The 13037-nt window shown below is 40.4% G+C and overlaps 1 protein-coding gene across 4 annotated transcripts in view; it reads left to right on the top strand.

Annotated features, from left to right (window-relative positions):
• The window catches only part of SYNE2 (spectrin repeat containing nuclear envelope protein 2), a 175665-nt gene that overhangs the window by 37253 nt on the left and 125375 nt on the right, over positions 1-13037 (top strand). For all 4 annotated transcript variants that reach the window (XM_069018486.1, XM_069018485.1, XM_069018487.1 and 1 more), the window contains exons 13-28: positions 77-189; positions 868-1024; positions 2694-2784; positions 2944-3131; positions 3300-3464; positions 4713-4886; positions 6654-6812; positions 7066-7239; positions 8158-8283; positions 8443-8598; positions 9253-9464; positions 9730-9805; positions 10411-10529; positions 11119-11242; positions 12098-12255; positions 12698-12845. In XM_069018486.1, coding sequence (XP_068874587.1) covers positions 77-189; positions 868-1024; positions 2694-2784; positions 2944-3131; positions 3300-3464; positions 4713-4886; positions 6654-6812; positions 7066-7239; positions 8158-8283; positions 8443-8598; positions 9253-9464; positions 9730-9805; positions 10411-10529; positions 11119-11242; positions 12098-12255; positions 12698-12845 — 2340 coding nt within the window. The remainder of the gene's footprint in view (positions 1-76; positions 190-867; positions 1025-2693; positions 2785-2943; positions 3132-3299; positions 3465-4712; positions 4887-6653; positions 6813-7065; positions 7240-8157; positions 8284-8442; positions 8599-9252; positions 9465-9729; positions 9806-10410; positions 10530-11118; positions 11243-12097; positions 12256-12697; positions 12846-13037) is intronic.

The following is a 13037-nucleotide window of genomic DNA, read 5'->3' as shown; positions in this document are numbered from 1 at the left end:
GGCAGGTGACTTGGAGATTGCCAGATAAAGTACTCCAGATCAAAATGAATGGCTTACTTTGTCTTGTTCTCCCCAGGGCTTGATGGATTATTTTGATTCTCACTTGGACACCCTTCAGTCATTCAAGAATGAAGATGAGAAGAATATGCCACTAGTCTTGCCTGAAAAATTAGAGGAAATGAAAAGAAGGTTGTGATGCTGAAATTCCCTCTACTTCATGTTGTATTCTTGCTCTGCTGTTCTGAGCAAAGCACATGGTTTATCCATGCCTTGCAGAAAAAGAGCATTTTTGTCCTAAGCACAGGCTGACTGTCAAGTGGAGCAGGCAGGGATCTCTCATTGGTCCAATGAATGTTTAATTATGTGTACAGAGTGGAGCTCATTAACAGGACCTTTTCAGATGCCCTTTGCTAGTGGGGATAAGAAACAACTACTAGGGATAGGAAACTTGAATATTTTGAATGTAAAAATTTCCCTGGTGGTGGGGATTCTCTAAATTTTAATTTCCACCTTTAAAAATCACTGTGGCCTATAGCTTGTGCTATTCCAAATATCTGTTGCAGGATATTTTCAAAAATGACCAGTGAATCTGTATCCATAACCTGAGATGCTTTGACATACAGATGGCAGAGGCCCCTTTTTTTGGCATTTAAGGTTTTTCATGCATTGAGCAGACAACATTGACTGCTCAATTGTTGCTGCTTTAAAAAAATGAACTGTTGCTCTCTTAGAAATTAATTTCTGTCATAACAAAAAAGTGTTTTACATACATGTAAGTCTGATTTTTTAGGATAAAATCCTTATACATTAATGCCTGGTATATCCAATGGTTTTGAATAAACTTCTGGATCTGTTTTCTCTTTGCAGATTCAACAATATTCGTTCCACAAACCCCAGCACTTTTCTTGAATACCACTATGGACTGTGCTCAGCCCTTGCCAATGAGGTGAAGTTAAAGCTAAATATCTGGGACATGAAATATGGGGCAAAAGAGTCCGTGGAGTCACTGCTGGAAAATTGGAATGTAAGTTTCAGATATAAGAATCACATCCTGATGGTAATTCTTTCCCAGCTCTCTTTGATTCAATCTTATGTCTCTCATCTGATGATATTATAGTTGGTAGAAGCATGGTGGCCTGGTGAAATCTGGAATTTATTCAAAGAAGGGCAGGTACATTTCCCTTAAAGCTTTCCTTGCCCCCAACATCTTCCATTTTGCTATGAATGAGTGTTCTTTCTTCAGTGTGGAGAAGTAACACAAGCCATGACTGATTTTTCTCTCTGCCCTTTTTTATTCTTTACTGGGAAGATTTCTTTCTTTCTAGACTATTTATATGCCATCTGTAGCATTGCATTCCTAGCTTCAATCCACAGAACCTCTCTGGGGTAGTTCAGTGGTTGCTTTCTTCAAAACCAACCATTAGTCACACTTCTGCCTCTTCTTTTCCCAGCTTCTTTACCTGCTTATTCTTCATGGTGAATAAGGATTGTCTTGTTCTATTACATTTTATGCTTAGCTCAGTTTCTGGACTCAAGTTATGAAACTAATGCCACATGAAAGCTTTTAAGAGGGGATGGGTTGCCCAATCCCAAATACTGACAAAAGGATACTGCATCACGAATACAGGCAGGGGTGAAAATGCTGATGCCTTCAGATTTTCCCCATCTCCAGTTAATGGGATTCCTTGTGAAGTCCACCTTAGTGGACTTTCTCAGAGGATTCTCAGACTGGCAAATCTGTGGTTAAATCAGTGGGAATTTCACCAGGCTCAGAACTGTGGACGGAGGCAACAACAGGTGGTATAAAATAGTAGTTTCCCTGAGCAGTATCAGCCTCACCTTGTGGTGAGATGGTGGTGCAGAGTTTTAATCTGTGCTGAGTTTGTTGGTTCAGTTGGTTTCATAAATACTTATTATCATGTTATTTCTACAGTTGTGGTTCATGGTCTTGCTCAAGCTGATAGAATGTAGAGCTTTCCCAGGGAATTTAGGGCTTGTTGCTGGCTTACCTTATGGTCCCATGATGTGAAGTCCTGGCTGAGTGGTGATGTGGTGGCCCAGGTTTGTCACAGTCGCAGGGGAGGTTGTTTTGTAGCCTGCTGGATTGGACCTTTGTAGGAGTGGGGAGTGCTGGAGTGAGATCAGCTCAGACAGAGAGAGAGTGAGGATCACCCCTCATTCGCTGTGCACACACAGGTCTCCTCCTCTGCTCCCATTTCTTCCTCTTTCATCCTCTCCATCCCCAGTTGAATCTTGATCTGTGTCAGAAACGAGGCAATCAATATTTCCATGCATGCAGGGAAACCCAACTTTTGCTTTCATCACTTTTTTGAATGTGACTAAATTCTGCCTGACTTGTTCTGGATGACATTTCTCAGTATTGCCCTAAGGCTGTAACTTTTTGAAACAAGCAGCCCTGACTCATGCAGGGCTGTGGCTCAGGCAGTGGCATTCAGGTATTCACATTTCTATTTATTTTACTCTCTACGCAAGCAGAATAAAAGAACAGGTCTGTTTCAGACTAAAGGGTGCAGCTGAGTTGCTGGGTGGGCTTTGCTCAGTTTAAATTTAACCTCTAGGTTGTAGGCTCATGCTAAAAGAAAAAAAAAAAAGAAGGTGTCCCAAGCAGTATTTCTTACCCAGTTTTATGTCATTCAGCGTTACCCATATCAATTACTTTTCACTTTGGGCAGAATTTCATAGAAGAAAAGAAACTTGAAACACAGCTGGACACGGCTACTCACATCTGTGAAGACTTGAAAAACATAAGTGGTGCTGACTTGGGTAAGCTCATGCACATAAATTGATATGAAGAGCTCTATTTTGAACTGATGTGCTGCCACCAGTTTTAATTCCATCTACTGTCCCGTGTAGACAGTGCTTGTATTTAATTAACCTCTCTGTTTCCAAATGTATAACAATCATGCCTATTCCATGTCCTAGCTGGAGATCCTCAAGAAATCAGCAGGCTTTTGAAGGCAGTGGAGTCAAAGATTTCCACGTGCAAAGAGTATATTTCCAATGTAAATACCACCCTACAGAAAGTCCTGTCCTCCTGGAGTAATTACACAGAAAACATCCACTTATTAAAGACGTGGCTGGAAGAAAACAGGAATGAGGATCCGAAAGAGGTACGTGGTTGGATTTCTCTTTGTTTGACAAGCAGAGATATTTGGAAGCTTCCTGAAAGGGAAGCATTAAATTTCACAGGGGCTGCTGTTGTTGCTTTTATGGTTTTCATTTTGGAAACAAACTTTTGACAGGGTTCTGCTTTAAATGATTTCAATGCCTCTGTCTAGATCCCTGCTGAGGTCCTGGGAAAGAGGAATTCGATTCACGGTTCCTTAAATGAGGCTGGAAACCATCTCATCGAAGTCAGCAAAGAGCAAGTTGGATCAAATATTGCCAAGGAGCTGAAGAAACTGAACAGGAGATGGGCAAAATTCATCAAGAGGGCACACTTTGTGAGTTACAAGTTTGTATTACTCTTTGCCATGCAAACTTCAAAGCCATATTTTCTAGACTTATCAGCTTGCTAATCAGAGATTGATCCATCTTTCAGTCAATTCAAGGTTGCCAGTTTTTAAAGCTTGAGGCACAGAGAGTACACAGCAGCATCCAATTATTTTATCTTTGTGACTCAGTTAAATTCTCATTATAACAGGATGGAAAAGGTTCAGTTTTTAAATTGAAATCTCAAAACCACTTATAAAAAGAAATCTTATTGCAGAATAAAGCTCTTCATTCATTGCTAGAGGTGGAAGTAATCAATTTAGCCTGTGCTAAATTTTACAATCTGTGCCTCAGCTAGTAGAAAGTAATTGTTGCTGCATAGATATTTCTAAGGTTGTGCAACTTTTTACCAGCTCACTTGACAGGTTTTTGGGCTGCTATAAATCCCTATACAACCTGCCTAATGTCATCCATATTACATTTCCTGGAATGCTTTCGCAAGAATGACATTTTCACTCTGCCTGGGAATATTAGAGCTCTTAATTTTCTCAGTTGAGCCTTTCATTGGCATTTATTAAAGGTACTGCTCTGACAGTAAATAGTGGCAAAGAATTACTACTACATTTTTGTAGGAGATGAGCTTAGTGAGAATGCAATAAAATCAAAGGAAGCAATCAAAGGGTGAGGGAAATCCAGAATTTGCTAGAAAAACCCTTATTAAGAGGTGCTTTAAGGAAAAATATTGAGGAATCAGATGTAAGGTGCAAGAAGCCTTTCTAAGGTCTTAAGGACTTCCTGAGTTATTTTTCTGTCATTGCTTTGGACATTATGACTATCATATGTATTATATTTATTTTTTTTATATAAAAGGCAAGACCAAATGCTTGATCTCTGGCCTGTGACTGCCAGTACCATTAAACTGTCAGCACACTTCCTGATTGTGATTTGACTGGCACCAGGTGCTGTTCTCTTGGACAGTTCCCTGGTGTGGGCTGGGGCATGCTGCAGCCCAGGAGTTTTTCTCCATAGTGGCTGCTTATAGGGGAAAGGACAAGGGGACAGGTTGTGCTGTCCCACCTCCTCTCAGGGCTGAGGAACTGAGCCTCACATGGTTTATTTACCAATATGTTTGGGATTTATTTCTCCTTTGGGCTCTGTTGGGTGCTAAAGCTGGAAAGTGACCCAGGTGGTGACTGTGTTGGAGGAGGGCAGTGGGGAGATGATGGGAATGATCATCTTACCCTGCTCTTTGTTGATAGCTTGGAGAAGAGAGCACAAATGCTGCTGAAAAGACCACAGAGCTTCCAGGGAGTCTGGAGAAAATTGAAGAGCTCCTTGGAGGGGTGGACAGCTGGGCAGCAGAGATGGGACGTCTGCGTAGCGAGATCAGTCATGAGGGGCCTGTGGAACCTGAGATGGAGGAGCATTTGCAGGTGAAAATACTGCTTAAAATACTTGTTCCTCAGATTCTCATCTTGCAGCACAGATTTATGGCTGCAGTAAAATGAGCCACCATCAGTGAAACAGAACTTCACGTGGATTTTGTGCTGTAACACTGGTAAAAAGTCAAGATAGTGCTTGTGCCTTGATGTTATTCCTCAGGATTGCTTCCAGATGAGCTGTGAGTGAATCTTTCACCATTGGTGTGTCCAGATGACAAGTAGGTGCCAATGAAGTGCTGTTGGTGCCACCGATCAGCAGCTTGTTCTTGGGTGATATTAATTACTCCTGTCCAGCACAGCACTTGGAGCAGCCTAGAGCTCTGCAAGCTGTCAATTTGAGAAGTTCCCCTGGTCAGGCAGTACTTTTATTATCTACTCTCCGATGCAGGGAGGAGGTTTGGCTGTATTCAAAGCTTACCCATCAAAAGCTGGGATACTCAAAGTATTTTCAGCAGCACGTGGGTAATGTGGGGAATCTCAGCTTAGAGGCAGTTGCTCTAAATATCCACAAAGAGCATGAATTAATTTCTGACAAGAAATTCCAGTAGTCTGTGTTGTTTCCCATCTCTCTCTGCCTGGGATTACCCCCAACTCCCAGCAGATGGCAGGTGAGGAAATATTTATATAGCTCAGCAGCTTCAGTACAAAGTCTGATTTATTTTCTTCACCTGCCAGTGAAGGTGAGACTGAACAAAGATGCCAGGGTTTCCAGTGAAGAAGCTGAAGCACTGTCTTATGTTGCCTTTACTATTTCTGCAACAGGGCCTGTATAACCTAACAGTGCGGAGATGACCACCAGAAGGAGGTTTCATGGAAGCTCCTTTGTGTAACTGCTGTAATTAAACAGAAATACTCTTTATTTCATTTAATCTACCTACAATGACTGTGCACCTGAATCAGTGTTAGTTTCCCGTTGCTTTGTGCCTTCTTGCACTGTGTTTAGCTGACAGATTTGGGAGTGTGAGAGACGAAAAGGATCTGTTCATCTTTTTGTAATCATGGGCATATGTTTATAAAACAAGCCTCATTTTGCAGTGTGACTCCAGTTTGTTAAAATCATGAAGTAACAAAGGACGCCCTGAAATACAGCCTCCAAAAATGTGGCTGGCATTGTACTCCATGTCTGGGGGCAGGAGAGATCAGGTCGCTCGTTACCTGCAGTACAGTAGGTCGAGATCAGAATAAAGCTCTGATTATAATTAGGAGAATGCTAATTGACAACTTCAAACAGGAGAAACGTGTTGAATATTCATAGATCAAAACAGCTCTAATAATGACTTTTCATGATAAATATTCAAACATGGCACACTACTCTTGCATGCAAAACACCCAGCTGCTTCCTGCCTTGCAGTGCTGAATACCACAAGAAAATCTGAGCCTTGGTATATGCTTGCTTTTGGATGACTTCATGATCAGCTGATGCATATCCAAATGTGTGGTTTCATTTGAGAAGCTGTTTGGATGGGAGAGCATATTTAAAAAACACATCTAATTGGCTCTGTGGCAAAGACACAGGAGGTATTGCACTGACAGAAAGAAATTGCTTCAGCAAACAGAATCCCCTGTGGATGGCAGCAAATTTCTTTCTCTCCACACAGAGATTTTACAGTGCCATGCACTGACCATAACTGGAATATAAGGCTTTCCTTTACCAATTATTGACCATCCATGATCAAGACTGGCTTTTTCATTCAGTTTGTTTAAACAAAAAGACAAATAAACACTTGTAAAGGCTTCTAATGCTTTTTGTTCAACCAGAGTTTGGCTGCAAGAGGATCCTTGTGCCAAGACCACATTGTGGCAGCAGAAGAGTTATTGCAATCCCTGATGCAGAGTGTTTCAAGTCAGGTGTTCCAGCGGCATTCTCACACCACTGGGCTGGAGGCACGAATTAAAGAAGCCAGAGACAAAGTAGAGGTACTCCTTTATACACACACAGATACCTCTAATTTTAGCATTACGGGGTAAGGGAGACTCCTTGTCAGTCATGTAAAATAGGAAAGGTTCTATACTATTGGAATCAGTCTCCAAAACTCTTGTCAGGGCAAAATCTAGAACATTTCCAAGATCAGTATCTCAACTTGAAAAACTTGAGTGATGTTGTGAAGCAATAACTTAATGTAATTACTGACACTCAGGCGTGTTCTGAAAAAAGTCTGTTTCTTCCAAGGCTGTCATGGGTGACCTGAACAACATCTTGTCCAAATCTGAGAAAAGACCCTCAGAGAAGGAGGCTTTGCTCAATTTTGAAGAATCTCAGAAAGAACTTGAGGCCTCCATTTCAAAGGCTGTGCAACTTGTCAGTCAAAAATTAAGCCCTGAAGAATGTATTCCAAAATATGAGGTGGGTAGGTTTTCTGTACCAGCTCAGTTTGAGTACTTCTAAGGTCTGTGTGGTCTCTGGAAGTCTGAAGTAAGAAAAATACTGACTTTTTTTTTTTGTTGGTAGCTATCAACGCTTTTCTCAGTTTTCTGATTTAGCACTGTAGTAACTTGGCAGACAACTTGAATGAAGAAACATAAATCTCTATGGCAGTTTATTCAGTGCCCTGTCCTAAAATTACTCCATCACTCCATCAGAACTCATCATTTTCAGAACTACAGCCTTTTTTTTTTCCTGATCAATAATTAAGCTTCCCATCAGGAGTCACATGCCTGAATTCTTCAGCAGGTTATTATAAGTACTGAGTCTCCTCTTTTTCCCAAAGGGTAGCTGGTAAATCCAGGTCCTGTCTCAAAATATGGATCTTTTAAAGGGGCATGGAAACTGGAAGTGCCCAAAAAGTCTGTGTTGCCTCATCTGGCAGAGCTGGCAGAGAGAGAACTGGGTGACCACGTGCCAGGAGGGGCACAGAGCCTCATTCCAGGCCATCCTTGGAGGATCCCGTGGTGCTGATGGAGACCTTTCACCCAGCTGCTGACAGCCATGGGACACAGCCCTGGGTATTCCCTAGGGAAGAGGCAGAGTTCAGCAACCTTAATCTTTCATCTTTGGTATCAAATTTTTCACTAAAAGTTGTTAGAAGAGCAGCACCTGCTTTTCTCCATAAAGCATTCACTGATACTGCAGCCTTTTGCAGATAAGCAGGGATGGAGAATGCCCTTGTACCCACCCACACAAGGGCCATGCAGCCCATATGTGCAATGAATACATTGATTTATGCACAGGTTTTACATGCTACTGATGTCACTTTGTTAAGTAAATAAGTTATATTCAGTTCTGTTTGGTTTTCATTATGATGTCTTTTTTTTTTTTTCTCAGGAAGCTTTTAGTGCTCTGGACAACAAAATCCTTGACAAATTTTTGAAAGCAGCTGAACAGCTGAAAAATATCTCATCTGATCACGAGAAACTGGTGGTGGAAGATGATGTTCGTAGGAGATGGGAGGTGAGATAGTGCAGGAATGAGAATCCCCTGTCTGGTCTCATTAGGCCTGGCATCTCTGAAGACCATTTTTTTTTTTGTCACAGTATGTTCTGAGGTCTCTACTTGCTGTGTAATCCTGGCTCACCATCTCACAGGAACAATGTGTTTTGTGTTTTGCAGGCAGTTCGTCAGGAAATTCTATCCTGTGTCCAGCTCATAGTAGAAAGGGAAAAAAAGAAATTTAATGCAACTTTAAAAAAAATCAATAAGCAGTTAGGCAAAGAGAAGAAACTCCTAAGTATGGATAAAACCAAAGGGCTCATCAAGGAGCATGAGGTACCTGACAGACTCCTTTTCTGCCTCTGTGAATGCTTTGCTGTCCTTCTTCCTCCTTTTTAGGTACATTGTGGAGCCTGTGCCTGTGGAACAGGGCCCTTGTGCTCTGTGTTATGTAAACACAGAACAAAGAGGCCGCCAAAGTTATTTCTTTACCTTTTTTTGACTGCAGATATTAGTGTTCTTGCAGACTCTTAGAATTAATCCCTTGTTAAGTAGATGGTATCCTTTCTCCATTTTTTCCCAGGTTTTTAGTATATCTTGATTTCACCCTAGAAAGTATAATAATTGATATTTAAAAAATATTCCACTTTACCTGTAGTCAGTAGGACACGTCTATCTGATGTCAGGGTGAAGAACACTTGGGACCAAAAATAAAAATTGTAGTAACATAATGAATTTAAAAACCAAGCAAGAGTCAGTGTAGTCTTGTGAATATAGTTGGGGAACACATTGCCAGAAATCCTAATTTACTTTCTGGCTCAATTTGAGAAAGAACCAAGAGAAAATAAGTGTGTGTTTCTTGGTCTGACAGCTTAGACTTTAAAGAGCACTCATCCAAGAAGATAATGGAAGTACAAAAAGAAAATATGAGAAGAATTGCATATCCTCATGACTTAATATGAGTTTATTATCTTGTTTTTCTTTGTTTAGGCCTTTTTTACCCACAAAGGCAGCATGAAGGAACTTAACAAGTCTTTGGAAGACCTTAAAACACTGGGAAGACTATCAGAAGAAACTGTCCTAGGGACACAGGCACTCACTGCAGACTGTGAAAAAAAGCTAGAAAAGGTTCAACAGATGGTGGCAGACACTTACACAGCACTGCTGGCTCGTGCTGGGAAAGGACAGTCCTCTCAGAAAGGGTGGGTGGCCGAGTCATGGCGTGTTGTAGCTTTATAGAAATCATTTTTACATGTAGATTTTGTGATACTCTATCCTGGTAGTACATAGCTATGTTTATTACTGTGAGCAGCTGTACATTTAAACACTTAGTATTAAGTTTCATAAACTAACAGGTACAACATTTGCTTACCCTTCATCACAGCTGCATGGTTGAGCTAGGATTTAGCTGGGATCTTGAGCTAGGATTTCTTTTTTTCCTTTGTATTTGATATTTGGTTCTTGTAGGAACTCGATTATGGCTTCTGAGAATGGAGAAGAGTCTGGTTCTTCTCAGCAAATTGACAGCCTTACAGTACAGGAGGTAAGAAGTCCAGACCTATTGTTGGAAAACAGTGCTCTGATGTCAAAAAGAGGTCATTGCCAAAAGGAAAAAGTGTTTATTTCTCTTACTTTTTTTGTTGTGATAAGACTTTGGGCCTCTGGTCAGAAATCAAAATCCCATTGTGCTTGTGAATGTAGATTAAGTATTTAAAACTAATATGCAAACAGCAGCACTGGGCATCCTGGGAAGATGTGATTCTCCATCCTTGAATTACGTTTTGCTAAAAAGTCATTTTCAGATGGAAGGGTCATGTGGGAAACTGTTTAAGTGCAAATCCCCCATAGTGTCCCAGTAATCTGAACAATTTTCAGAGGACAGAGAGAGCAAAACTAGTGAAGAGTTGGAGGCATTTGTCTGTATCTGTGGAAAGAATGAATGAGCTGGCTGCAACTATTCAAAAATTTGCTCTTTGGGCTCATGATTGAGTTGAAACACATCTTGTATTCATGAATGGCATCTCCCATCTCCCCTGGGGCACATCAAGCAATTCCTTCCTTCAGGAGGTCACAGATGTCTGTTAGGCTTTGCTGTGTATTACACAGAACAATGTGGAGGTCACTGTCACACTTCTTATTTTTACTCAGACCTCAAGGCCTGCTGCAGATGCAGTTTTGGAACCAGATGTGAAACACCACAACGGAGAAAGCTGTGCAAACAAATTTGAGGAAGACAGTGATTTGGCTGTACCAGCTTTGTTGGAGAGGTAGTTTTTAAAGGAAAAAAATGCATGGTTGTTAAGATATGATGGACAAATTAATTCACAAGTTAGTTGAATGTACCAAACATAAGGTGCACTTCTGCTATGCAGAACCTTGTTCTTTTTCTACTGCAATTTACTGAATATTGATCTGTAATTGGTAAGGAAGCACTACAGTAGCTAAATGGCTTTGATCATTAGCATTTTCTAGCAAGAACATTTTTAGCTGTAAATGTTTTACTTCTTTTCTTGGGCTAGAAAAGTCTGCATCTGCCTTACAAATAACTTCAAATATTGCAAAATAAAAGAAGTGTGTCAAGTTTTGTAGAGAACTGACATTTTTGCATTCATAAAACTGAATTTAGAGAATGCAGGCTGGCATTTAGACTTGAAAATTAGCCATATGAGCAATCTCTTTAATATGTTGCTCATTTCTGCATTTTTCATTCATTTTGGACTTAAATAAAATATGTATTTGCAATAGACTGTGCTTATTTTTTTATAGTACTCTATTGGTCAGTGTGTTCCATACCCTGACATGTTCCATTTAATTAAAAGTAATATTCTCTCTGAAAGTGTTTGCATCTCTCCTTAGCTTTAACACACAAAGAAGTAACCTGGAGGAACTTCTACAGCTTAGCAGAGATAAAGTAGCATCTGGCTTTACTGATGAAATAAAAGGCACTTTGTGCCTTCAGAATAAGCTGCTTGAACTCCAGGCAAGTATTGGTCTTTTAAAAATATACCTGGTGACTAAATTGTTATTTTCTCATGGAGAGCACTCACTTCTCTGTTACGTGTATTGCCAAGGGAAAAGCAGCATCCTTGTAACCAGCTTTATTAGAAGAAGGAAAATCAAAGATTTAGGATTCAGCAGAACTGCATTCCTCCTTAGCAGTGGAGTTTTGCAGGTGTTGCTGAGAGAAGAAACTGGTGGCTCTGGGTTTGTTGTCTGCCGGCTGAAATAGGTGTAATGGGAAAAAAACTACAGAAAGGAGCTTTTCTTGTCAGCAGGAATGATAAGTGATAGAGATGGCCAGGGCTGCAGGAACTGTCAGAGTTGAGCTATCAAGTGGTGTTTGTGCAGAATGGAACTGTTCCAGGACTTACAACTTGGTTAGGTTTGTGGGATCCTTAAAGCGACAGCTAAAGGCACAGAGTTGATGTTGAAAAATTGATTATTGCAATTTTTCAAGGCCTTGCTTGAAAGGACTACAAAGCCTTATTGAGCATCTCAGAACTTGGTTCAGTTCTACATTTGTTTTTCTTTTGAACATAGCTAGGTGGAGATATTTTCATTCTTGTTGTAAAAATGGCTGGCCCATATTTATTGAACCTTTAAAAAAATGTAGCCAAGGCATATATCTGACATGGAAATTGTCATCATGAAAAGTTGCTAGAGGTTTGCATGCAGCTAAAAATGGAGTCTTAAAGGGGAGAAAAGGCAGTGAATACTCTTACTTTCAAGGGGTGTTTTCACTGTTTTTGTAGGGACTCTTGTGACTGTCGTTTTATGAACTCTCCACTGAGAAATACAGGATCATATTAATGCGTCAGTACTGCTTACCTTCTAGGTAACAGACAGTGAAATCAGTTCTGGTTGGACACAACTGGAAAATATCTCATCTACCTTAGAAAATCTGGTGGCTGAAGTGCAGCAGGCTGCTATCTCTGAGGCAAGAAACAAGCTACAAGGAGAGTGGAAAGAACTTCAGGATATTATAAGTACCAGGTATAAAATAACACTTTATGATATTAGCTAAGGAATTGTAACTAATTATGTGTGTTGTGAAGGGAATAGTGTGTGTTGCAGAAAATACCTGCACACTTTTAACCTTTTCTTCATTGCATAAAATTAAGCTGTTCTTAATTTTCCTTCATTCGTTTATGCATGGCAGATAGTGTGAGTCTCCCCAAGAGCAGAGCCAGATCTTTGTAACATAACTGTGCAATATTCCCGTGTATTGCTGTTATTTGCTTTCATCTTTTGGTTAAATTCATGGTGATTCACACTGCTTTTCTCATTAATCAAAGAAAAACTCATTTGGCCTCAGGAGGGTGAGGATTAGATCTGTTAGGCAGTTGCATTATTTTTGTGGCTTTTTGTGCTTAAAAATATTGAGTGTCTTTTCTTGCTTGCTTTCCCAGTTCATGTTTTGTTACCTTTCTTGCAGAATGAACTCTTTAAGGACTGCTTTGGAAATTGTTTTGCCAATAGAAAATGAATCCATCCTTCTCTGTGAATTGGATCAGCGGCTGAAGAAAAAGGACATCCAGCAGTTGAATCTGATGAACAGTGACCTTGCTTATAGGGAACTGAAGGTAAGGGAAGATGCTGAGACCACACCCTAGCAAAAACCTAGGATAGGTTTTACTGTCTAGGAAGTAGGGAACTTCATGGGATTTTCACTCAGGAGGTTGGGACTGCTTACAAGACCCTCCCAAACCTTCTAAAATCTGTAACAGCATTTTAGTTCCTGTGTTCTAAACATCATGGTCCTGTAGAGCCAGCCA

This window comes from Aphelocoma coerulescens, chromosome 5 (genome assembly GCF_041296385.1).
Source record: "Aphelocoma coerulescens isolate FSJ_1873_10779 chromosome 5, UR_Acoe_1.0, whole genome shotgun sequence".
In the NCBI taxonomy this organism is placed as follows: Eukaryota; Metazoa; Chordata; class Aves; order Passeriformes; family Corvidae; genus Aphelocoma; species Aphelocoma coerulescens.
The sequence above is the reverse complement of the archived record's forward strand: the minus strand, read 5'-3'. Positions and strand labels throughout refer to the sequence as shown.